The sequence below is a fragment of the Microtus oregoni genome, unplaced genomic scaffold, assembly GCF_018167655.1.
Source record: "Microtus oregoni isolate MIOR12 unplaced genomic scaffold, Mior012 000274F_ref0000193, whole genome shotgun sequence".
Taxonomy (NCBI): domain Eukaryota; kingdom Metazoa; phylum Chordata; class Mammalia; order Rodentia; family Cricetidae; genus Microtus; species Microtus oregoni.
Genome location: NW_024544952.1, coordinates 36979 through 61994, shown reverse-complemented (window position 1 = coordinate 61994; position 25016 = coordinate 36979). Strand labels below are relative to the sequence as shown.

Below are 25016 nucleotides of genomic sequence, written 5' to 3'. Positions count from 1 at the left end.
TAACTTATGATACTCTTGCCCTTAAATCTTAAGTACTGGAAATGTAGGTGTGTGATTTAACCTAGACAAAAGCTCTACCAATGAACAGTATTCCCTGCAATCACGTTTGTGGTGGCTGGGTGATAGGCAACAGGGCTTTTGTGTGTTAGGCAAGTTCTCTGTGAGAAAAACATCATGTCCAAAATTCTTTCTGCCTTTCAAAACTGAAAATGCACACTATTCAACAACCTCTGCTACCCACTCCAGCCTTTGCATCCAACCTGCTGTCTGCACAAATTTCAGTATTCTATACACCTTATGTATGTGTGATTGGGATCTGTATTTTTTTTAAAATTAACCTTTATTTTTATTTTATGTGTATCAGTGTTCTGCCTGTATGCGTGTCCTTTGCTGCAGGCCCATATTTCTATATGGTGTGGCAGCCAGGCTCTGAAATGTAGTGCTCCTTTCTCCTTTGTTAAAAATGTAGATCACCTGGGGAAAGGTGTTTGCTGAAGCTGATGTCTAAGTTGCAGGTGTTTCTCTAGCCCTAGGTCCCCTGGAAAGAGAATATTAATGAGGTATCCACCTTGGGTTAACGGGGGGGGGGGGGAATAAAAGAAGTTTTGTATAATAAACACGGGTAGATCGTCAGGAGAGGGAGAAGCCTGAGATGCCCTTCCATGATGACTGTGTGAACTGTGTCTGGTTATTTCTCGCGCCTCCGTACCAGTACAGATAGGGAAAGATAGTTTCTATATTGGGGCCTACGGTCCCTGACACTTTGCATGCAGTGACTATAGAGGCCAGAAGGTGTTAGATCCCCTGAGACTGGAGTTATCGACAGTTATGAGCTGCCATGTGGGTGCTGGGAGTCAAACTCAGGTCCTCTGCAAGAACAGTCACGTCTCCTAACCACTGAACTATTTCTCTAGCCCCAGAATTTTTTTTGTGCGTTAATTTAGTATCAAAGCATAAGGTTAAGTCATGTTGCAAATATCACAGTCTCCCCTCCTGTCCCTTTCTTAAAAGATGTAATCTTGTATTGCACAAGCTGCTCTCAAACTCTTAGGCTCAAGTAATCCTTCTGCCTCAGCATGCTGAGTAGCTGGGACTATAGGCATGCCATTATAGTTACCTTGGAATGTCCTTTTTTAAAACGTGCATTGGTGTTTTGCAATGGATGTTTGGTTCCCTGGGACTGGAGTTACAGACTGTTGTGACCTTTCATGTGGATGCTGGGAATTAAACCTGGGTCCTCTGGAAGAGCAATCAGTGCTATTAGCCACTGAGCCATCTCTCCAGTCCCAGAATGTCTTTTCTAAAGCTGAGTAACATGGTAACAGACTGTGCTTATCCATTTGTTGTTGGAAATTGATCTTGTGTCTGCATTTCAGCTATTTATGAATAGTGCTACAGACATCGGGGATACAAATAGCTCAAATTCTTTTTTTTTAAGATTTATTTATTATGTATACTACATTCTGTCTCCATATATGCCCACATGCCAGAAGAGGGCACCAGATCTCATTACCGATGGTTGTGAGCCACCATGTGGTTGCTAAGAATTGAACTCAGGACCTCTGGAAGAGCAGCCAGTACTCTTAACCACTGAGCCATCTCTCCATCCCTCAAATTCTTATTTTCAGGGTTTTTTTTTGGGGGGGTATAGAACTAGAAATTTAATTGTTGGATTATAAGGTAATTCTATTTAAAACTTGGATTACTTTTGTAATTCAGAGTGTCTAATGTAGCCCAGGCTGGCCTCCAACTAGCTATATGCCCCATATGCTCAAGACTGGCCTTGAAATCCTGATTCACTGGACTCTCACTCCCAACTATAGATGTATAGGTATGTAGTATCTGTACTGACCTAAAACTTGCTATGTAGTTGAATATGGCTTTCAACTCCAGATCTTTTCACATCTGAGTGCTAGGATTATTGACTGTTTTTAAGGATTCTGGGATAGGATCCTCATTTTGTGCCTCAACCTCCCAAGTGTTAGGATTATAGGTATGTACTACCGTATCTAATGTTAATTTTAATTCAATTTCAATCATATTTTATGTATATGAATGTTTTGCCTGCATATATGTATGTGCGCCATGTGTGACATCCAGGTACCCTTGGATGTCAGAGTCATTGGATGCCCTGGAACTAGGTTGTTGAGTCTGAAACCTGAACCTGGGTTCTCTGCAAGAGCAACTGCTCTTAACCATTGAACCATCTCTCCAGTCTCCTAAGTACTAATTTTACTGAGCTTTAACAATGTTTTCCACAGTTGACATACTATTTTATTTTCCCAACAGTTATAAAGGTTCAATTTCTTCATATCCTTACTAATTTGCTGTTTTTCTGATAGTAGCTACCTTGGTAGGTATGATGGAGTATCTCATTGCGGGCTTGTTTTTGTTTGTTGAGATAGGCATCCCCATCTGTACCCTAGATCAGTTTAGAACCTGCTATGTAGTTCAGGCTGGCCTTTCATGCTTGATTCTCCAGCCCAAGGTACCAAGTGCTGGGATTATAAGCAGAGGTACAATTGCTGGCTTTTTGGTTTAGGTTTTTGAGACAGGGTCTCATTATGTAGGACCTGTCATCTTGGAACTATGTAGATCAGGTTGGCCTCAAACTCACAAGATCCACCTGTCTCTGCCTCCTGAGCACAGGATTAAAGGCGTGTTATCACTATGCTTGGTTTCATTATTTTGAAATGTAGTCTACTTTCAGTTGATGATAAACATTGGTAGGTTTTTGTTTTGTTTTTGAGACAGACTCATGTAGCCCAAGCTAGCCTCACACTGTGCAGCAGAGGCTACCCTTGAATTCTTGATTCTCTAGCTTCTCTCTGCCTTCTCAGGGCTGGGATTGTGGGTGTTATGGCACCATGCTAATTTACACTGGTACTGTAACTATTTCATGAAGGAAAAAGAGAACACCATGTTTTTTTTTTTTTTTTTTTTTTTTTTTGAGAACACCATGTTTAAGGGACACTTGTGCACAAAAGCATCTCTAGGTTGTTACTACTTTGGCTTCCCTTCCTGGCTAAAGGCATCTCTAGGTTGTTACTGCTCTGGCTTCCCTTCCTGGCTAAAGGCATCTCTAGGTTGTTACTACTCTGGCTTCCCTTCCTGGCTAAAGGCATCTCTAGGTTGTTACTGCTCTGGCTTCCCTTCCTGACTAAAGGCTATCTCCTTACCTATATTCTACTTTCAGAGACTAAAGAGTGTCAATCAAAACTTCCTCCTTTAGGGCACCTGCAGGATTCAAGTTCTCTAGGGAAATGCCTTTTTCATTAGGACTTCTTCCAGAAATCTGAATGGCAAGAAGCAATCAAGGTGGACTACGGTCTCCAGAGAGCAATTTGCATCTGCAAGTGAAATATAATCCATAGGGTATATTCAGCAAAATGGGAAACCTGTAAGCATTTCCTTGGCATAACCTTCAGGAAATTGCTCCATTTTTCTCGGGCAGGTTTTCTTCAGCAGAGTAAGTGAAGGTACTAATTTAAACACAGTGTCTTTTTGACTTTGGCTTTCGATACTATCAGCATACTGTGTCCCTTTACTAAGAATGGGCAGAGCCCATATCATCAGATCTAATAGTAGATCTATAGGTTCCAGGCACAGTCTTTTCAAAAAATATTTCAATGAATTTTTTTATTATTTATTTATTTTTTTATTTATTTTATTTTTTTATTTTAAACTTTCGTTATTTGCAGATGATATGATAGTGTACATAAGCGACCCCCAAAACTCCACCAAAGAACTTTTACAGCTGATAAACACCTTTAGTAATGTGGTAGGATACAAGATAAACTCCAAAAAATCAGTCGCCCTCTTATACACAAAGATATGGAAGCAGAGAGGGAAATCAGAGAAGCTTCACCTTTCACAATAGCCACAAACAGCATAAAATATCTTGGGGTAACTCTAACCAAGGAAGTGAAAGATCTATTTGACAAGAACTTTAAGGCATTGAAGAAAGAAATTGAGGAGTATACCAGAAAATGGAAGGACCTCCCTTGCTCTTGGATTGGGAGGATCAACATAGTAAAAATGGCAATTCTACCAAAGGCAATTTATAGATTCAATGCAATCCCCATCAAGATCCCATCAAAATTCTTCACAGATCTGGAGAGGACAATAATCAACTTTATATGGAAAAACAAAAAACCCAGGATAGCCAAAACAATCCTATACAATAAAGGATTGTCTGGAGGCATTACCATCCCCGACTTCAAACTCTATTACAGAGCTACAGTGATGAAAACAGTGTGGTACTGGCATAAAAACAGAGAAGTCGACCAATGGAATCGGATAGAAGACCCGAATTTTAACCCACAAACCTATGAACACCTCATTTTTGATAAAGGAGCCAAAAGTATACAATGGAAGAAAGAAAGCATCTTTAACAAATGGTGCTGGCATAACTGGATGTCAACCTGTAGAAGAATGAAAATAGACCCATATCTATCACCATGCACAAAACTCAAGTCCAAATGGATTAAAGACCTCACTATCAGTCAGAACACATTGAACCTGATAGAAGAGAAAGTGGGAAGTACCCTACAGGAGATGGGCACAGGAGATCGCTTCCTATGTGTAACCCCAACAGCACAGACTTTAAGGGCAACATTGAATAAATGGGACCTACTAAAACTGAGAAGCTTCTGTAAAGCAAAGGACACTGTCACCAAGACAAAAAGGCAACCTACTGACTGGGAGAAGATCTTCACCAACCCCGCAACAGACAAAGGTCTGATCTCCAAAATATATAGAGAACTCAGGAAACTAGACTTTAAAATGCTAATTAACCCAATTAAAAAATGGGGCACTGAACTGAACAGAGAATTCTCAGCAGAGGAAGTTCAAATGGCCAAAAGACACTTAAGGTCATGCTCAACCTCCTTAGCAATCAGGGAAATGCAAATCAAAACAACTTTGAGATATCACCTTACACCTGTCAGAATGGCTAAAATAAAAATCTCCAATGATAGCCTTTGCTGGAGAGGCTGTGGAGGAAGGGGAACCCTCATCCATTGCTGGTGGGAATGCAATCTTGTGCAACCACTTTGGAAATCGGTGTTTCGGTTTCTCAGGAAATTCAGGATCAACTTACCCCTGGACCCAGCAATACCACTCCTGGGAATATACCCAAGAGATGCCCTATCATATGACAAGAGCATTTGTTCAACTATGTTCATAGCAGTATTATTTGTAATAGCCAGAACCTGGAAACAACCTAGATGCCCTTCAATGGAAGAATGGATGAAGAAAGTGTGGAATATCTACACATTAGAGTACTACGCTGCGGTAAAAAACAATGACTTCTCAAATTTTGCATGCAAATGGATGGAAATAGAAAACACTATCCTGAGTGAGGTAACCCAGACCCAAAAAGATGAACATGGGATGTACTCACTCATAATTGGTTTCTAGCCATAAACAAGGGTCACGGAGTCTACAATTGGTGATCCCAAAGAAGCTAAGTAAGAAGGTGAACCAAAGGAAAAGCATATAGTTGTCCTCTTGGCTATGGGAAGTAGACAAAATTGCCGGGGAGAAAATTGAGATCTTGGGGGTGGGGTGGGATGGGGGTAAGGGGAGATGGGGAGAGAGGGGGCATAGGGGGAGAATGGGGGGAGCTTGGGGAAGGGGGAGGATTGGGATGAAGGAAGGTTGGATGGGGGAGCACGGAAGCACGGTTCTTAGTTAAGGGAGCCACCTTAGGGTTGGCAAGAGACTTGAACCTAGAGTGGCTCCCAGATGCCCAAGCCGAGGTCCCCAGTTAGTTCCTTGGGCAGCTGAGGATGGGGAACCTGAAATGACCCTATCCTATAGCAATACTGACGAATATCTTGCATATCATCATAGAACCTTCATCTGGTGATGGATGGAGACAGAGACAGAGACCCACACTGGAGCACTGGACTGAGCTCCCAAGGTCCCGATGAGGAGCAGAAGGAGGGAGAACATGAGCAAAGAAGTCGGGACCACGAGGGGAGCACCCACCCACTGAGACAGTGGAGCTGATCTATTGGGAGCTCACCAAGGCCAGCTGAACTGTGACTGAAAAAGCATGGGATAAAACCGGACTCTCTGAACATGGCGAACAATGAGGGCTGATGAGACGCAAAGGACAATGGGACGGGGTTTTGAACCTACTTAATGTGCTGGCTTTGTGGGAGCCTAGCCAGTTTGGATGTTCACCTTCCTAGAAATGGACGGAGGGGGGAGGACCTAGGACTTACCACAGGGCAGGGAAATCTGACTGCTCTTTGGGCTGGAGAGGGAGGGGGGGAGGAGTGGGGGGAGGGGGAGAAGGGTGGGAGGAGGGGGAGGGAAATGGGAGGCTGGGAGGAGGAGGAAATTTGTTTTTTTTTTTCTTTTCTCAATAAAAAAAAAAAGAAAAAAAATCAATGAATTTTTTGAGGCAAGGTCTTCTGTAGTCTGGGTAGCTTCTAACTCACTGTTACTGAAGATGACTTTGCACTAAGTTCCTTCAGAGCTCTTTCCTGCTCCTTTGTTCTATTATGTAAACTATTAAAGGTATATGTATTTAAATTTAAATAAATATAATTCAGGTTTTCGGGGTTTTTTTCCTTCTTTTTTTCCCCCTGAGATAGGGTTTCTGTGTGTAACAGCCCTGGCTGTCCTGGAACTCATTTTGTAGACCAGGCTGGTCTCGAACTCACTGAGTTCCACCTGCCTCTGCCTCCCGAGTTCTGGGATTAAAGGGGTGTGCCACCACCTCCCGGCTTTTTTTTTTCATGTGTCTAATAAACTTTATTCAGAAAGATGGTTCATTTAGGAGCAGAAAAGATGGTACAGTGTACAAAGGGCACGTGCTCTCCAAGGCTAGTAACCTGAGTCTGAGCCCCAGAATCCATGCAAAGGTAATCAAAGACTCTGTTCTCTAACCTCCACATGTGTCTCACACGTATCTCTTTCACCTGCCTTTGCACACACACCACCACCACTAACAACAACAACAACAACAAATAATAATAATAATAAATAAAACAAGTTTTAAAAAATATGTCATTGGAAACAGGCCTGCAATCCCAGAACTTAGCCGTTTGTGGCAGGGGCTTTTTTTTTTTTTTTTTTTTTAATGTTTTTGAGACAGGGTCTCCTTAGCTCAGGCTGATCTTGAACCTTGATCTGATCCTAATGATTCTACCTCCTAAATGCTGGCATTACAGGTGTGTGCCATCAAATCTGGCTTACTACATATTAAGCAATCTGAATTTATCCTCTTCACCAGCATCTTAATATCTTCAGAAATGTTATTACAAAACACCCCACATTTCAACTGATTTAAATCAACACCAAACTTGATTGGATTATATCCAATCAAGAAAAGCACCACACTCTAGTGGATAGCCCCACACTCATTGAATGTATGGGGAGCACAAATTAGAATGAGTGTGCTATAAAAAAGAAAAAGAGAAAACAAAGCTGGTCAGAGGATCTGGGAGGAGTTATGGGATGGACTAGAGGGTGAATAGATATACAAAAGACATTGTATGCATGTATAAAATTCTCAAAAATGAATACAGATATTTTTAAAAAGATTAAGCCAGTATAGTGGCAGGAGGATCAGGTCAAGTGAATTTGAGGCCAGCTCACACTACAAGAGACTTTGTCTAAATTATGACAATGAAAAGCCAACCCTAAATCCCAAAAATTCTATTTATTTTAAATATAAACACATACATCTTTGAGGTAACTTAGTTCAACAGAACCCACCCCCTCAGAATAAAGGAGGTTCAGAGAGATTTGACTGGCTTGTCTAAGATCATGTGGTCACAGAACAAGCACTAACCCCTGGATATCTTGATATCTTTACTTTTGTCAGTGTGCTTGCTTCATGCTTCCAAATATTCAATCCCCTAATCTCACCTGTCAAGAAAAGTTTTTAAGAGAGAATCCTCTTTTGATATTTCAAATTGACCCCTCTATAGAGAGGTGCTGTGGTTTGAATGGGAAATGCCTTTATTGGCTCATTTGTTTGGTATCTAGCTAATGGTAGTGTTTGTGTGGTTATAGTGCTATATTATTTATGTTTTAATAAATAAAGTTTGCCTGAAGGCCAGGCAGTGGTGGCACACACGTTTAATCCCAGCAGCCACTAATCAGCCATAGAGGCCTGGTGGTGGTGGTGCATGCCTTTAATACCATTACTCGAGAGGACTATAAGAAGGGAGGAGCCAGGTCTCAGCTCAGTCTATCTAAGGATTTGTAGAGGCAGGATCGCCTATTTTGGTCTGAGGTAGAGAGAGGTAAGATTTCTCTAGCAGCTTGGCTGCTTTGCTTTTCTGATCTTCTGCTTGAAACCCAATATTTGTCTCTGGGTTTTTATTATTTGTGTTACATGGGGTTGTGGAACCTTTAAAAGGTAGATCATTGGGGACAGGCTTTGAGGTTATATAGCCTGGCTCTACTTCTTGCTTTTCTTCTGCTTCCTGACTGCCTGGGGGCTTGAAGCTCCAGCTGTGACGTCTTCTCAATAATACATTCTCCTGGAACACAAGGTGCTCAAATCAGGGTACTCTATAACAGTAACAGAAAAGAAATGAATACAACGGAGAATCAAACACTTCAATTTAGATTGAATAAGTTTATTGGTAGGAAGCAGTAAGCCAGACATTTGGTTATCTTTGCCATAACAATGTATCATTTTTGAACAGTATATTAAAAATCCATAATGAATTATATTTAAACCAGTACTAGAAAAGTAAATTAAGAATCTACTTAAGGCACTTCAGAAAAAAGCTAAATTTAAATTTTCCACAAAATTAACACTATTTTTTTTAAGCGGAGAAAACCTGCTTTCACAGATTTTAGCCCAAATGCGCCTTTCTTCATAATGAAGAATGTTGCTCTTAAACAGAGGAAACAGATAGAACACTGACCACGGGACATGACCTGAAGCTACAGAGGTTACACAGCAGGAATACTGCCCAGTTCAACCTTACAAGTCAGGGCCTTGTCACGCAAGTTTCCTAAAAATCATAGCTTAAATCCATTTGGCAGAGACGAGTATAAAAATAGTGGATAAGAAATCAGAATCATGCCGGGCGATGGTGGCGCACGCCTTTAATCCCAGCACTCGGGAGGCAGAGGTAGGCGGATCTCTGTGAGTTCGAGACCAGCCTGGTTTACAGAGCTAGTTCCAGGACAGGCTCCAAAGCCACAGAGAAACCCTATCTCGAAAAACCAAAAAAAAAAAAAAAAAAAAAGGAATCAGAATCACTCAATTTATAAGGGGATCAACTGTATCCTCTTATTCATTGAATTTGTAACAACGACAGTAAAAACCCCACATAAACATTTCTTCAAGGCCAATGATGTCTTTCCACAAACTTTGTTCATAGGACAGGGGCAGGCTATTACATGATCAATAGCATGAAACCAGTCACAGTATCTTTTGTTTTGTCTCATTGTAGTTCAGGCTGGCCTTAAACATTATGCATCCATGGATGAACTTGAACTTCTGATCTTCCCACCTGTCTCCTGAGTGCGCTGGAATTACATGTATGCACCACCACATCTGGCTTATGTGATGTAGTGAATCAAACCCAGGGCTTCCTGCATGTCAGGCAAGCACTGCATCAACTCAACCCACATATCCATCTCTGTATCTTTTAAATATAATATTTCTAATATTCTTTACATTTTTTCACAGTTAAAATTCTCACTTATTGTGGTGCTGGGGATTGAACCCAGGGCCTAACACAGGCTAGCCAAGGGCTCTACCACTGAGCTACATCCCAACTTCACACTTTCATAACAGTGGCATTTCCAATTACTCTTCATAACTCTGGTGGAGGTCAGAGTTAGACATATTATAACCATGACTTAAATATTCCTCATGGAAATTTGGTTAGCCTCTATAGGGTTATTTCCATTATCACAGAAAAAGACAAAATTCAAACAAAATCCCTTCACAATTTTATTATGGACACGAAATGAGGTGTGATATGATGCCACACTATGTGTCCAATTCTTGGACTTCAGGGCTCCTACTTTGGCCACCAGGATAGCTAAGAGCAGAGACACATGCATACCACCATTCTTTGTATCCCTTATTTATGGGGGAAATAAAAGCTAAAATGACAGCAGAAAGCAGACTAGGGTCAATGGTACATGCCTATAATCGTAGCACTTGGGAAATTCAAGACCAACCAGAGCTATGTCTCAAAAAGGCAAAAACAAACAAAAAGGACCAGGTTTCAAGAAACATTTTTTTTTTTTTTTAGAAAACAAACACACAAATAAAAACAAAAGCCAGACCAGGCTTCAAAAACTACTTACTTAAAAATTAGCCCAGGTTTTAAAGAATATGTATTTTAAAAAACAAAAGACCAGGTTTCAAGGAACATTCTTTAAAAACAAACAAGTAAAAATAACTCACAGAACAGGGCTCAAGAACTATTTTTTCGTGTGGCATTGAGGATTGAACCCAGAGTGTCACTCATGCTAGGCAAGCACTCGTCCACTGAGCTACCACCTTAGCTTGAAAACATTAACATTTCATTGCCTTTTTCTCTTTCTTTTCTGTCCTTTTTTTTTGGACACAGGGTCTCACTATGTAGCCCAGGCTAGCCATAAACTCACAAAGATTTTAGCTTGTGTCTGCCACAAGCCTGGCAAAATGTTTCATTTCTATCCATAGGCAGTAATCAATATTTCTTGACTTTCTTTTCCCATTCTAAGATAGTCCTTTCCATAAACACAACTCAGCTTATTTTTCTGTTAGGTAAAAATGAGATTGACAATGTCTAACTAACATACACAAACATCTGAGACCATTTATAACTTATAATGATTTTAGGCAACACATTATTATTATTAGAGAAGGGCCACTTTAAATAAAACTAGAAACAGAATGAATCAGAAATCTTTCCATGTACAAGGTAGTTAGAGCGCACTCATGCAAAAATCATAGTTTTGTAGTTAGAGGTACTTCTTAATGTATAAAAGAGGCATATGTAGCTCTGATTTCAGCAGGAAAGACACAAGTAGAAGACAGATTTATCTTTCCAAAGGCTACACAGTCCATTTTCAGAGGTTCAAATAGTGCATATGATATCTTGGTCCAAGAGGAAAGATGTAAATCATACCCATCTGCACAAATGAAAACTAATGGTGGCTTCCAGATGCAGTTGTTTGTAACAGGCAGAGGTGGAAATTCCTGCTCAGAACCTTCCATCCCCAGCCTTGGATAAGATAAAATCAGATGACGAAAAGTTAACTAAAGTAGTTTTGACATTTGCTCTATGTAAAATGAAGTAGTAGTTTTAAATTTTATAAAGTACCTAATTCTACAAAAATCAAATGTTTCATAAGTTCACAGGGAAGGGAAGGTTAAGAGGAGAATAATTCCAAATACTTCATGATCTTACAATTCCTTGTTAAGGCACTACACATTTTTGGTTAAATGATTAACTATTTAAATCACTTGACAAAAAAGAGGTAATATAAAATACATGAGTTGCATTCTTCTTCAAACACCACATATGTCTTATTTTTCAGTTTCCATTATTATCACAGTCTATGTGTCTCTAGAATCCTCTTTAACTCATCAGAAAGCTGAAACAAAAAAATATAAAAATACATTAGACTCTGATAGAAAAGTAAGTTTTACTTCTTACAAATACATAGTATGTTGATTTTAATATATGGACCATGACCTGAGTATCAAAAACAAAAAAAGAAACACTAAAAGATCCAGTAGTCTTCTTTTTTTGAGACGGTGTCTCATATAGTCCATGTTGGCCTCAAACTCATTATGTGGCCAAGATAAACCAGATTTGATCCTGTCTCTGTCTCTGAGTGCTGGAGTATAGGTCTATAATACCATATGGCTCAGTATTCACAGTGGTATACTGTAGGATGATGTTGTATAAAAACAGAAATTATGGAAGCTGGAGTAATGGCTCAGCAGGTAAGATCACTTACAGCTTTTGGTAGAGGACTTAGGTTCAATTCCCAGCACCCACATGGCAACTCACAACCTGCTGGTAACTCCAGTTTCAGAGGCCCCAAAACCCTTCTGACCTCTGTGGGCACCAGGCATGCACTTGCTACACATACATATATACATGCAGGTAAAACACTCATATAGACAGAAATAAATCTTTAAAAAATAAAAATTTATGTTAACCAACACTCTGATTATAAACCAACACATTCTATTCGCCATTTCAGTTACCTGTAACAGCAAAAATCAAGAACCTATGATATAACAATTTCCTCCCCTAAGCCACAGGGATCTCTATGAACATTTGAAACTATGTGGCTGTTTCCTTTTGTTTTTTGTTTGTTTGGTTTTGGCTTTTGGTTTTTTTGAGACAGGGTTTTTCTGTGGCTTTGGAGCCTGTTCTGGAACTAGCTCTTTTAGATCAGGCTGGCCTCAATCCTCTCTGTTTTTTTAAAGATTTACTGTTATTCATTTTAATTATGTGTATGTATGTGTCTGCGTGTAAGTATGTGGGCCTGAGGGCAAGTGCCCTCAGAGGCTAGAGGCACCGAGTTCCACATGGCTGTGAGCCACCTGACATGACAGAGGTGTGGGCAAACACCTGTAGATCCAGCTCCAGAAGATACCCCTTCTTAAAACACACAGATACACACCAATGAAACAAAAAACAAAGGGGCCAGAGAGATGGTTCAGTGATTAAGAGTGTTTGCTGCTCTCCTGTAGGACCTGAGTTCAGTTTCTAGTAACCACATAGAGTGGTTTGTAACCCCAACTCCAGGAAAAATGATGTCCTTTTCTGCACACATGTAGCATATATATTCTCTCATACACACAAAGAAAAAAATTAAAAAAAAAAAAACTCACAAAGCTGGGTAGTGGTGGCAGCTCACACCTTTGATCCCAGCACTCAGGAGGCAGAGGCAGGTAAATCTCTGTGAGTTTGAGGCCAGCCTAGTCTACAAAGTGAGTTCCAGGACAGCCAAAGCTACACAGATAGGTCCTGTCTTGAACAAACAAACAAAAAACTCACAAACAACACTCCTTGTAAACCCACAAAAGAAATCACCAGATAGCTGGGCATGTTGATACACACCTTTATTTCTAGCACTGGGAGGCAAAGACAGGCAGATTTCTGTGATTTGGAGGTTAGCCTCATTTATATAGTGAGACCCTGTCTCAAAAACAAAGGGAGAGAGAGACAGAGAGAGAGACAGAGAGAGAGAGGAGACCACACAAACCAGGCCAGGGGAGGGAGAGAGGGGGAGGGAGGGAGGGAGGGAGGGAGGGAGGGAGAGAGAGAGAGAGAGAGAGAGAGACAGAGGGAGGGAGGGAGGGAGGGAGGGAGGGAGGGGGGAGAGGAGAGAGAGAGAGAGAGAGAGAGAGAGAGAGAGAGAGAGAGAGAGAGAGAGAGAGAGAGAACAAACCATGCCAGGCGAGGTACATGCCCCTAGTGGCACTTGGGATGCAGAAGCACTGCTGCCAAATTAATAGGGCAGTGTGGTCTACATAATGAGAAACAAGTCAGTGAGGGATAAATAGTAGAACCCTGTCTCAAAAAATGCCACCAATACGTAAAACACACACTCAAAGAAAGTGAACCCCTCCAAAAGGCTGAGTATGGTAGTGTATGCCTATAATTCCAGAACTTGGGAGATAGAGACACGAGGATCAGGAGTTAAAGGCTAGCCTGGGGTAGATGAAATCCTGTTGCAAAAACAAAACAAAATAGAAACAAAAAAGTAGAATCCAGGAGACTTTTCAAAATGAAGGAATAAAAAGCTAAGCAATAAAATATTATAGGCTGGGCCGTAGTGATGTGCGCTTTTAATTCCAGCCCTTGGGAGTTAGAGACAGGTGGATCTCAGTGAGTTCAAGGCTAGTCTGGTCTACAGAGTGAGTTCCAAGACAGTCAGGGCTACACAGAGAGACCCTGTCTCATAAAAAAAGAAAAAAAGAAAAAACAAAACAACAAAATGGAAAAATAAAATATTATAAAGCAACACTAACTAACCATTGTAAGTATAAGTAAAATAAGAATATACCTGTATGGATAACCATGGTATTTTGATCGAAAGATAGAGAGCATCCAACTGAAGAATAGCACAACAAGTCCGATTCCAGCTACACACATCACTGTGAGAAAAGAAGAGAGTAAAACCATCAGGTTGCACCTAGTAAATCACCAGTACAGTGTATGCTGCACACTTCCAAACAGGAAAACTGACTAAGAAACAGCTTTCCCAAAGATTTAAGCCCCATTTTTAGAGACAGGATTTATCGTTTTAATATGGATTCTGAAGACAAGGGCTAGGAGGAAGAGGGTTATGAGAAGAATCTAAGGCACATTTTTTTTTTTTTTTGGCTTTTTGAAACAGGGTTTCTCTGTGTAGCTTTGGAGTCTGTCCTGGAATTAACTCTGTAGACCAGGCTGGCCTTGAACTCACAGATATTTGCCAGCCTCTGCCTCCGAAGTGCTAGGATTGAAGGCATGTCCCACCATTACCCGACATCTTTTTTTTTTTTTTAAGATAGTCTCACTAGCTGGGCAGTGGTGGTGCAGAGGCAGGTGGATCTCTACAAGTTTGAGGTCAGTCTGTTTTAAAGAGAGTGAGTTCCAGGACAGCCAGGGCTACACAGAGAAACCTTATCTTGAAAAAACAAAACCAACAACAAAAAAGGTAGTCTCACTACATAGTCCCGGCTGGCTTAGAATTTGCTATATACAAAGGGCATGCTTTCATCTGAACTCCCCACGTAGACCAGGGTGACCTTGAACTGCTGGCTCTATACTTTATCTCCCGAGTGTTGAATTACACGTGTGTTCAACCACACACGGCCCTTTGCTTTTAAGATTTACTTATTTTATAATACTCATTATACATCTGTGTTTGTCTATGTATCTGCTGGAGGTATTACTATCCCTGATTTTAAGCTCTACTATATAGCTACAGTAATAAAAACAGCATGGTATTGGCATAAAAACAGACAGGTGGATCAATGGAATGTAATCAAAGACCCTGATGTAAATTCACACACCTACGGACACCTCATTTTTTGTTTGTTTTTTGAGACAGTTGTCCTGGAACTCACTCTGTAGACTAGACTGACCTCAAATTCACAGAGATCAGCCTACCTCTGCTTCCTGAGTGCTGGGATTAAAGGTGTATGCCAACCAGTGCCAGGCCAAGACACCTGACTTTTTATAAAAGGATCAAAATTATTCAATGGAAAAAAGAAAATACCTTCAACAAATGGTGCTGGTCAAACTGGATGTCTGCATGTAGAAGAATGCAAATAGATTTACCACCCTGCACAAAACTCAAGTCCAATTGGATAAAAGAGCTCAAAATAAAACTAGCCACAGTGATCCTGATAGAAGAGAAAGTGGGGAGTAGCTTGAACACATTGACACAGAAAACAACTTCCTCAATAGAACACCAATACTGTAGACACTAAAATCAAAAGCTAATAAATGGAACCTCATGAAACTGAAATGCTTTTGTTATGCAAAGGACACCATTATTGGACCAAATCAGCAGCCTATAGAATGGGAAAAGATTTTCTCCAATGCCACATCAGATAGAGGGCTAATATCCAAAATATATAAAGAACTAAATAAATTAGGTATCAATAAAACAAATAATCCAATTTTTAAAATGGGGTATCCCACCTGGTCCCACAGCCATTCAATCCCAAAGAAACACACAAAGGCTTATATTAATTATGTTTGGCCTATTAGCTCAGGCTTGTTATCAACTAGTTCTTTTTTTTAATGTGTAGCCCAGGCTGGCCTTGAACTCGTGATCCTCCTGCCTCTGCCTCCTTCAGTAAATCCTACCGGCTAGTTCTTTTTTTTTTTTAATATTTATTTATTATGTACACAATATTCTGTCTGTGTGTATGTCTGCAGGCCAGAAGAGGGCACCAGATCTCATTATAGATGGTTGTGAGCCACCATGTGGTTGCCGGGAATTGAACTCAGGACCTTTGGAAGAGCAGGCAATGCTCCTAACCACTGAGCCATCTCTCCAGCCCTCGGCTAGTTCTTAAAACTTAAATTAATTCCTAATTCTTGTCTATGTTTAGCCATGTGGCTTGGTACCTTTTATCAGTGCAGCATTGTCATCTTGCTTCCTCTACATCTGGGTGGCAACTCACTCTGCTTTTCCTCTTTCCAGAATTCTCTTAGTCTGGTTGCCCTGCCTATACTTCCTGCCTGGCAACTAGCCAATCAGCATTTTATTAAACAAATACCAGTGACAAATTTTTACCAAGTACAAAAGCATTATCCCACAGCAATGGGGTACAATGTAAACAGAGAATTCTCAGTAGAGGAACAAAATGGCCAAGAAACAAATACTCAAAATCTGTAGTCATCAAGGATATACACCTCAAAACTACTCTGAGATTCCATCTTACACCTGTCAGAGTGGCTAAGATCAAACACGAATGATAGCTTATGCTGGAGAGAATGTGGAATAAGGGGAACACTCCTCCATTGCTGGTGGGAATACAAACTTGTACAGCCACTATGAAAATCAATATAGTGGTTTATTACAAAATTGGGAATTGATCTACTTCCAGACCCAGCTATACTAGTTACGCATATCCCCAAAGGGGAGTCCATCCTATCATAAGGACAACTGCTCAATTATGTTCATAGCAGCTTTATTTATAATAGCCAGAAACTGGAAACAAACTTAGATGTCCCTCAACTAAAGAATAGATGAATTAGATGTGGTACATTTACAAAATGGAGTATTACTTAGCTGTTAAAAAATAACCATAAAATTTGCAAGGAAATGAAAAAAAGTAGGAATAGAAAAAAGTCAGCTGGGAGGTAGTAGCATACACGTTGGGAGAATCTCTTTGAGTTTGAGGTCAGCCTGGTCTATAGAGCGAGTTCCAGGATAGCTAAAGCTACAGAGAAACCGTTTCAAAAAAACAAAAAAATAGAAAAAAAAATTATCCTGAGTGAGGCAACCTAGACCCAGAAAGGCAAACATGGTATGTATTCACTCATAAGTGGGTGTTAGCTGTTAAGTAAATGAAAATCAGACTATAATCCACAGACCCAGAAGTGCTAAGTAATAAGGAGGGCTTATATAATAATAAGTAAAAGGGGATGCATGTATATATATATATATATATATATATATATATATATGGGAAATAGATTTATTGGGTGGACTGGGGGTGGGTGGTGATGGGTACTGGAGGAATCAGATGTGGTGGGGGTGGTGATGGAGGAAGAGTACTAGGAGAGATGACTGGAATTGGAGGGATTTTGGTTGCATGTGAAATATGGAAACTGAGTTCAGTAGAAACTTCCAGGATTCTACGAAGATGACCTCACAGAGGATCTGTAGTAAAGGAGGATACAGAGCCTGGTCTGGCCATCTTCTTTAACTATGGCAAGGCTTTTAGAGGTGGGACTGGGACAACAACCCAGCCACAAAACCTTTTATCTATAGTCTGTCTATCCTGCTTATAAGACGTACTGGGGCAATGGAGGCACAGAACTTGTGGGAGTGGCCAACCAATGACTTGTCTAATCTGAGGTCCACAGCCTGGGAGGGAGTCCATGCCCAACACCTGGATGACCAGGAACTAGAGGCTGGATAGCCCAGGGACCGATTTTAGAAAAAAAATTAATAAAATGATTACTAACAATATCCTTATATATTCATATATCACTGCTTACCCCAATCATCATCAAAGAGGCTACCACTGACAGCTGATGGGAACAAATGCTGAGACCCACAGCTGAACATTAGGCAGAGAGAGAGCCCAAACTGGAGATCTCCACTGGATCCCTCTCCTTTGAGCTTGGGAAACCCCAAGGAAGAGGAGGAAGAAGAAATGTAGGAAGGGGTTCAAAGACACGGGGAGAACATGGCCTACAAACTTCAACTAAATAGGAATCATAGGGGCTCACAGAGACTGAGGTGGCATGATTTTCAACTAGGTCCTCTGCATATATGTTTGTTCAGTTGGTGTTTTTATGAGACTCCTAACAGTGGGGGCAGGAGTGTCTCTAACTTTTTTTTACCTGCTCTCGGGAGCCTTTTCCTCCTACTGAGTTGCCTCATCCAGCTTTGATTTGTGGGTTTGTGCCTATTGTTATTCTTTTGGTCCCCGCCCCTTTCCACCCACTCGCAGCAACCTCTGATCTCTCAACGTCATCCTGAAGCCCTTCTCCTGCTGCCCTCCCTTCCTGGAGCACGTGTGTTCCCCGCTTCTCCCTTCTTTTCTTTCTCTCTCTCCCTCTCTTCTTTAATAAATGTTCATGTCTATTTTCTGTGTCTAGGTGTCTTTTACCCGCCGCCACCTAGTGCAATTTACACTAGCTCGCTTGGCTCGCTAGCTCGGCCTGGGCAGGAAACTGCAGCCGCTTGGCTCTCCCCGGACCCGCCGCAGGCTGACCCTGCCTGCTCGCTGCATGGCGGGGGCTGCCCGCCCAGGATGGGCCACTGCTCATAAGCCCGGGGATCTTGCAGGGACCCACAGCCGTCTCTGCCGGGCTGGCAGCTGCTCTGCGAACATTTTAAGAATAAAACTTATGGTATTTTGCTATGCTGTGTTTGGTGGATATTCTTGGGAGGCATGCTCTTTCTGAAGGGAAACAGAGGAGGAGTGGATCTGGGGGATAGGGGAGGTGGCAGAGGTAACAGGAAGAATGGAGGGAGGGGAAACGGGTTGGACGTATTAAAATCAAAATTTAAAAAGTAAAAAAAAAACTAAAAATAAATCATAATTGGGCCAACAAGGTGGTTCATTAAGAAAAGGTGTTTGCTGCCAAGCCTGACTATATGAATTTGAGCCCCAAAACCCACACAACACAGTAGGACAGAAAGGACTCCTACAAGTTGTCCTTTGACTTCAACATCCATGTTGTGGGGGCTGGAGAGATGGCTCAGTGGTTAAGAGCATTGCCTGCTCTTCCAGAGGTCCTGAGTTCAATTCCCAGCAACCACATGGTGGCTCACAACCATCTGTAAAGGGGTCTGGTGCCGTCTTCCGGCCTGCAGGCATACACACAGACAGAATATTGTATACATAATAAATAAATAAAAAATATTTAAAAAAAAAAAAACATCCATGTTGTGTCGTGTTCACACACATTCACATGCATGCATGCACACACACAGAGGAAATAATAAATGAAAATACTTTTAAAAATCTAGAAAATTTAAATATCATACATGTATTATATATTAAATGGTTAATAAATATCTATTCTTCTTGTAACAGGGTTTGTTTTTATATTTTTTGAGACAGGGTCTTACTATATAGCAGTGAATGGCCTGGAAGTTGCTTTGTAGACCAAACTGGCCTCAAACTCACACCTGCCTCCTAATTGCTGGGATTATAGGTATGCACCACCATGTTTGGCAAAAGTAGCTGTCAAATCAGAAATCTAATATACTCATCTTTTTACAGAAAATAAATATTATCTATGATAATTTTAAGAAATTATATTGTAGGCATCTTCCAATGTGTATCTGTTTGATAGAGGGTCTTGTTATTTGAGATGACCTCAAACTCACTATATAGCAAAGAATAACCTTGAGTTCCTTATTCTTTCTGTTTCCACCTCCCAAGTGTTTGGATTGCAAGTGTGCACCTTGTACAGACTTTTTGTTTATGAGTCAGGGTTTTACTACATAGTACAGGAAAGCCTGAATTGGCAGCAATTCTCTTGTCTCAGTCTGGCATGCTGGGATTATAGACTATGCTGCCACACTCAACAATATGCAAATGTTCTAAAGCATAAAAAGCAGATGCAGCCTGGGGTTCAAGACCTTATTAGTGATTTTCTTAGCCCTGACGTCCCAAGTTTTAGAATTACAGGTGTTTGCTGCCACTCCCCATCTAAGGTTTTTATTTTGTTTGAAAGAAAGGTCTTCAACATTCCCTGTCTGGCCGGGAACTTGCATCGATTTTACTTCTGCCTCCCAAGTGTTTAATTTTTTTTTTTTTTTTTTTTGGATTTTTTGAGACAGGGTTTCTCCGTAGTTTTTTTTTTTTTTTTTTGGTTCCTGTCCTGGAACTAGCTCTTGTAGACCAGGCTGGCCTCGAACTCACAGAGATCGCCTGCCTCTGTCTCCCGAGTGCTGGGATTAAAGGGGTGCACCACCACCGCTCAGCTCCAAGTGTTCAATGTTTAAAGTGAGTACAAGACACACACACACACACACTTCTGTAGTATTGGTGACCTTGTCTGTGAAGGACAATCACTCCATCTTAGAGCTCTATCCCCAGGCCTGCCCATAGTTTTTTCCTGTTGTTTTGTTTTGGTATATTGAAGATTGAATCTAGAGCCCAGTATACTCTAGGAAAGTACTCTACAACAGAGTTAGTTACATGCCCAGTCCCCTTTTTACTTTTTTCTTTTAAGACAGGGTCTTACTAAGTTGCTGTCTGAGTTCCATCTCATTTTATAGATCAGTTAGGCCTTGAACTTGTAATCCTCCTACCTCACCCTCCTGAATGTATGGAATTATGGGCCAGTAGCATCAAGTCTGGTTCCTACATATACAGTTTTTAAAATGTGTTTTACAGATGGAGCTAGGTAAGTGGCTCAGTTGATAAATCCTAATACTTGAAAGGTGGAGACAAGAGGATCAGAAATTCAAGGTCAGTCAGTTCGAAACTGATCTAGGCTATATGAGACCCTGTCTCAATAAATAAATAAATAGATAGATAAATAAACAAACCCCAGATGTTCTTATGGTTTTTTATTTGCTTTTATTTTAGTATTAGTTTTCTGAGACAGGGCCCTGGCTGTCCTGGAACTTGGTCTGTAGACCATGCTGGCCTCAAACTCACAGAGATCCACCTGCCTCGGCCTCCCAAGTGCCAGGATTAAAGGTGTGCGCTATCATTGCCTGGCTACAAGATGTTCTTATGAGTGAAATGATGAACACAGAGGAGGCTGAGGCAAGAGGATTGGAAGTTCAAGGTCATTTTGGCCACATAACATAGTTATCTCAAAATAAAAAACAACTGATCAAATAAAAAAGTGTAAAGAAATAGATTATAAAGGGAAAATTAACTAGAGAGTTTTTTTTTTTGTATTAAAGGCAGAATTGGAACACCGTGACATGTGACTTACTCCTTCGCTTCCCAATATCCATGTCGGAGGTAGCAGCTTCACATAAAAGCACCATGCCTAAGGTAACCCCGCCATCTTAGAAAAACTGTTTAAGGAGAAATTCATATAAGCCACAAAAGACATACCACTTTCCTATTCCCAGTTTCTCATGAAGAAAATAAGATGAATTTATAAACCTTCAATTTTTTATTTTAAAACAGTAACCAAAACACTCTTATATTGCACAGTGTTAATTACTATAAAGATTAAATTGAAAAGTAAGGTTAAACCAGGCATTTGGTAAAGCAAGGCCAGCCTGGGCTATATAAGACTCTTGTCTAAAAAAGAAAAAACAAAATAAAACAAACGCTGGCCCCATGCACCTGGTAAGGTGGTACTTTTAATCCCAGTATTTGGGAGGCAAAGGCATGCACATCTCTGTGAGATCAAAGTCAGTCTGGTTTATACAGTACAAGCCACCCAGTGCTACAGAGTGAGACCCTGTCTTAAAGAAACAAAACAAATGAATACCCCAAACTGGTACCCCCCCAAAAGAATTAAAGTTGAAAATACTTCAGTTTTGTAAAGTCAAATGTAATTTTAAAAAAATCCCACCTATGCTTGGTGGTAGTGGCACACGCCTTTAATTCCAGCACTTGCGAGGCAGAGGGAGACAGATCTCTGTGAGACCAAGGTCAGCCTGGTCTACAGAGGAAGTTTCAGGACAGCCAGGGCCACACAGAAAAATCCTGTCTCAAAAAAGCAAAACAAAAACAGCAACCACAAAAATTCCACCTATATAGAAAATCAGCTTTTTGGATATCATACCTTAAAACAAACTGCCTGATCACAACAGTTTTCCAACTTCATACACACTACAAAATACTAAGTAGTCACTGTTATCAATTTAACACCCCTGAAAAGGGCATACTTGAAATACACACCATTTAAAACAATAGCAACTCACTTTTAATAGAAAATAATCTCAAAAACTTCTTCAGATTTTCAACAAATAACATCTGGAGTACTAATTATGATTCAGATACCCAATTTTGTCTTATTCTAATGAAAAAGGAAAATCCCTCATGTGGCATGACCTTATTCATTTTAATAACAGTAGCTATATAATTCAGAATAGAAATACTACTGTAAACAAAAAGCACATCACATGGTTGAATAATGAAATGAGCAGTATCAGTGCCTATGCTCTAGCAGAAAAGAGACCATCACCTGTACTTTTGTGAGTACTAGGAATGGTCACACACTGCTAATTATGTACATGATGCACACTGCATGCTACTGCATGTGGCTGTAATTAAGTGCTAAGAGTCAGGTGTTCTAACGAAGCTCTGTAACTGACTACATTCATCTCTTCATTACCATCTTGTGCTCTCTCGTAAACAGCCTCTTGTTAGGAATGACTGTTCATTTTCCATGTTTTTAATTAATTAATCTGTATGTGTGTGTGTGTGTGTGTGTGTGTGTGACACAGTGTACCTGTTTGCACTTACGTCACAGCAGATGTGTAGAGGTTAGAAGACAACTGGCAGAAATTGGTCCTTTCCTTCAACCATATTGGTCCTGGAGATCCAACTTGGGTTGTCAGGGTGGGTAAGTAGGCACCCTGCTTGAGCCTTCGTTCCAGCCCAATGCTATTTTTGGTTTTGCTTTTTTATTTAATCTATTCAGCCAGCATTTTTTCTTTTACTTACTGTGGCTCTTATATCTAGGTTTTCTCTGAAGGACACTAGAAATCAGGGTCTTGTGCATGATAGGTAAGTGCTATACCAATGAGGTATATCTCAGTCCCAATTATGCTTTTAGTGTATTAAAATGACATTTCATTTTACATTTGTTAATTTATCTCTCTGTTTGTTTTCCTCGAGACAGAGTTTCTCTGTGTAATAGCTCTGGCTGTCCTTGAATTTGCTCTGTAAACCAGAAATTGGCCTGCCTCTGCCTCATGAGTGCTGGGATTAAAGATGTGTGATACCACACTCAGCTTAATGTTTCATTTTTTAAAGATTTATTTATTATGCATACAGTGTTCTGTATGCATGTATGCTGTAGAGCAGAAGAGGGCACCAAATCTCATTACAGATGATTGTGAGCCACCATGTGGTTGCTGGGAATTGAACTCAGGACCTCTGGAAGAGCAGCCAGTGCTCTTAACCGCTGAGTCATCTCTCCAGCTCTTAATGTTTCATTTTAAGTCTCACCTAAACCTCATTTTTCTTCTAAATCCATACATCAATGGCTAATCAACCTGGCTTTGCCAGACTAAAGGTTTGCCTATTATTAGTCTATAAGATATTGGGTCAAGAAGGAAGACACAAGCAATACAATTCCCAAAAAGTATTATTGCCTGCATTAGGACAGCAGCTCCAACCAAATCTGTATAGAGGACATAAGATTGTAAGAAAACAATCAAATTAAAATGGAACAATAAAGACTTATTGTAAAAGGATACTGAACAGAAGAACAATGTGGGTTTCAGCTACAAACTGGGCCTGGCTGCTTCCATGGATATAGTTCTGGGAGAGGAAGACAAAAAGGAACCTTTAAATTATACATTGAATTGCAGTGTCCTAACCCTAAAATAAAGTATGTTAAACTTTATGAAATCATCAATTCACTTGCTGTATGTATGTACCATACTTTATTCGTCTACTAAAAGCTATTTCTATATTATTTACTTCTTTCTTTGTATTTATACTATCTATTTAACAAAAGTGTATGAGAAAAATAATATTTAAGAGTATAAAACTATGAGGTAAAAAACAATGTAGACATGACAATAGGAACCACAATTTTCCAATTAATCACCATGTCTGATAGTGCCTAGCACAGTACTAGAAATAACAGATGCTCAAATAGTTGACTAACTCTTATATTTAGTTTGAGAATGATTTTCTTAGCCATCCTAGTCAAAAGAACTCAAGAAATGGAAGAAAGAACATCCCACTTTGGAAGACCACATGCTCTAATTGTACCTGAAGCTCCATAACAGGGATCAAAGAGGCAAAACTCTATCTAGTTCCTGTATATGCTGGCTCTGGCTTCACAAGGTAATCATATTACATCAACTTTGGTATATAATGCAAAGAAATGAACAACTTACCACATGTCCTGTATGGGGATTCTTATGAGCATATGGTGGTCCTCTTATATGGTTCCACATCTGACCAGATGTCATAGCAAGTACAAAACACTAGGAAACAAATATATCGGAATACTCATGGTCCAGCTAGCCCATATTGATTAGTTAAGCAGGTACATGAAAATGCTTATCCATTCAGGAAACATAAGACTTTATTTTTTCCAAAAAAATTATTTCTTTATTAAGGTTTATATTTTGTCAAAAGGATCACAATTCAACATCATTTCTGAAGGAATTTTAAACTATAAACAGAGAAGTTTCAAAATTCAATATTGAAATACATTTGAAGCCGGGTGGTAGTGACACACGCTTTTAATCCCAGCACTTGGGAGGCAGAGGCAGGCAGATCTCTGTGAGTTTGAGGCCAGCCTGGTCTAAAAGAGCTAGTTCCAGGACAGGCTCCAAAGCCACAGAGAAATCCTGTCTTGAAAAAAAAAAGAAAATACATTCAAAAACATTTTCAAAAGAACTGTAACTAGGAATAGCGAGAATATACATACTGTTCTTGCAGAGGATATGAGTTTGGTTCCCAGGACCCACGATGGGTGGCTTATAACTTCCCGTGACTCCAGTTTCTAAGGAATCAAATGGCCCCGTCTGACCTCTATATATACCTGCACTTATGCACATAACCCCCAACACATACACACACGCTAAACATAAAATAAAATATAAAAAAGAACTATAAACAGAATCAGTTGCTTGAAACTTTGGAAAACCTAATAAGATAACGAGGGAAAGAAACTCATTTTAAGACAGGAAATAAAAATATAGAAAATCTTAGGACC

The 25016-nt window shown here is 40.2% G+C and overlaps 1 protein-coding gene across 1 annotated transcript in view; it reads right to left on the bottom strand.

Moving 5' to 3' along the window:
- Window positions 1-8590: 8590 nt before the first annotated feature.
- The window catches only part of LOC121445689 (magnesium transporter protein 1), a 48056-nt gene continuing 31630 nt past the window's right edge, over window positions 8591-25016 (bottom strand). Inside the window, exons 6-10 of the mRNA XM_041647837.1 lie at window positions 24190-24279; window positions 23539-23602; window positions 21090-21164; window positions 14014-14104; window positions 8591-11580 (exon numbers count right to left, since the gene is read on the bottom strand). Of these exons, the coding sequence (XP_041503771.1) occupies window positions 11565-11580; window positions 14014-14104; window positions 21090-21164; window positions 23539-23602; window positions 24190-24279 (336 nt within the window). The 3' untranslated portion in view covers window positions 8591-11564. The remainder of the gene's footprint in view (window positions 11581-14013; window positions 14105-21089; window positions 21165-23538; window positions 23603-24189; window positions 24280-25016) is intronic.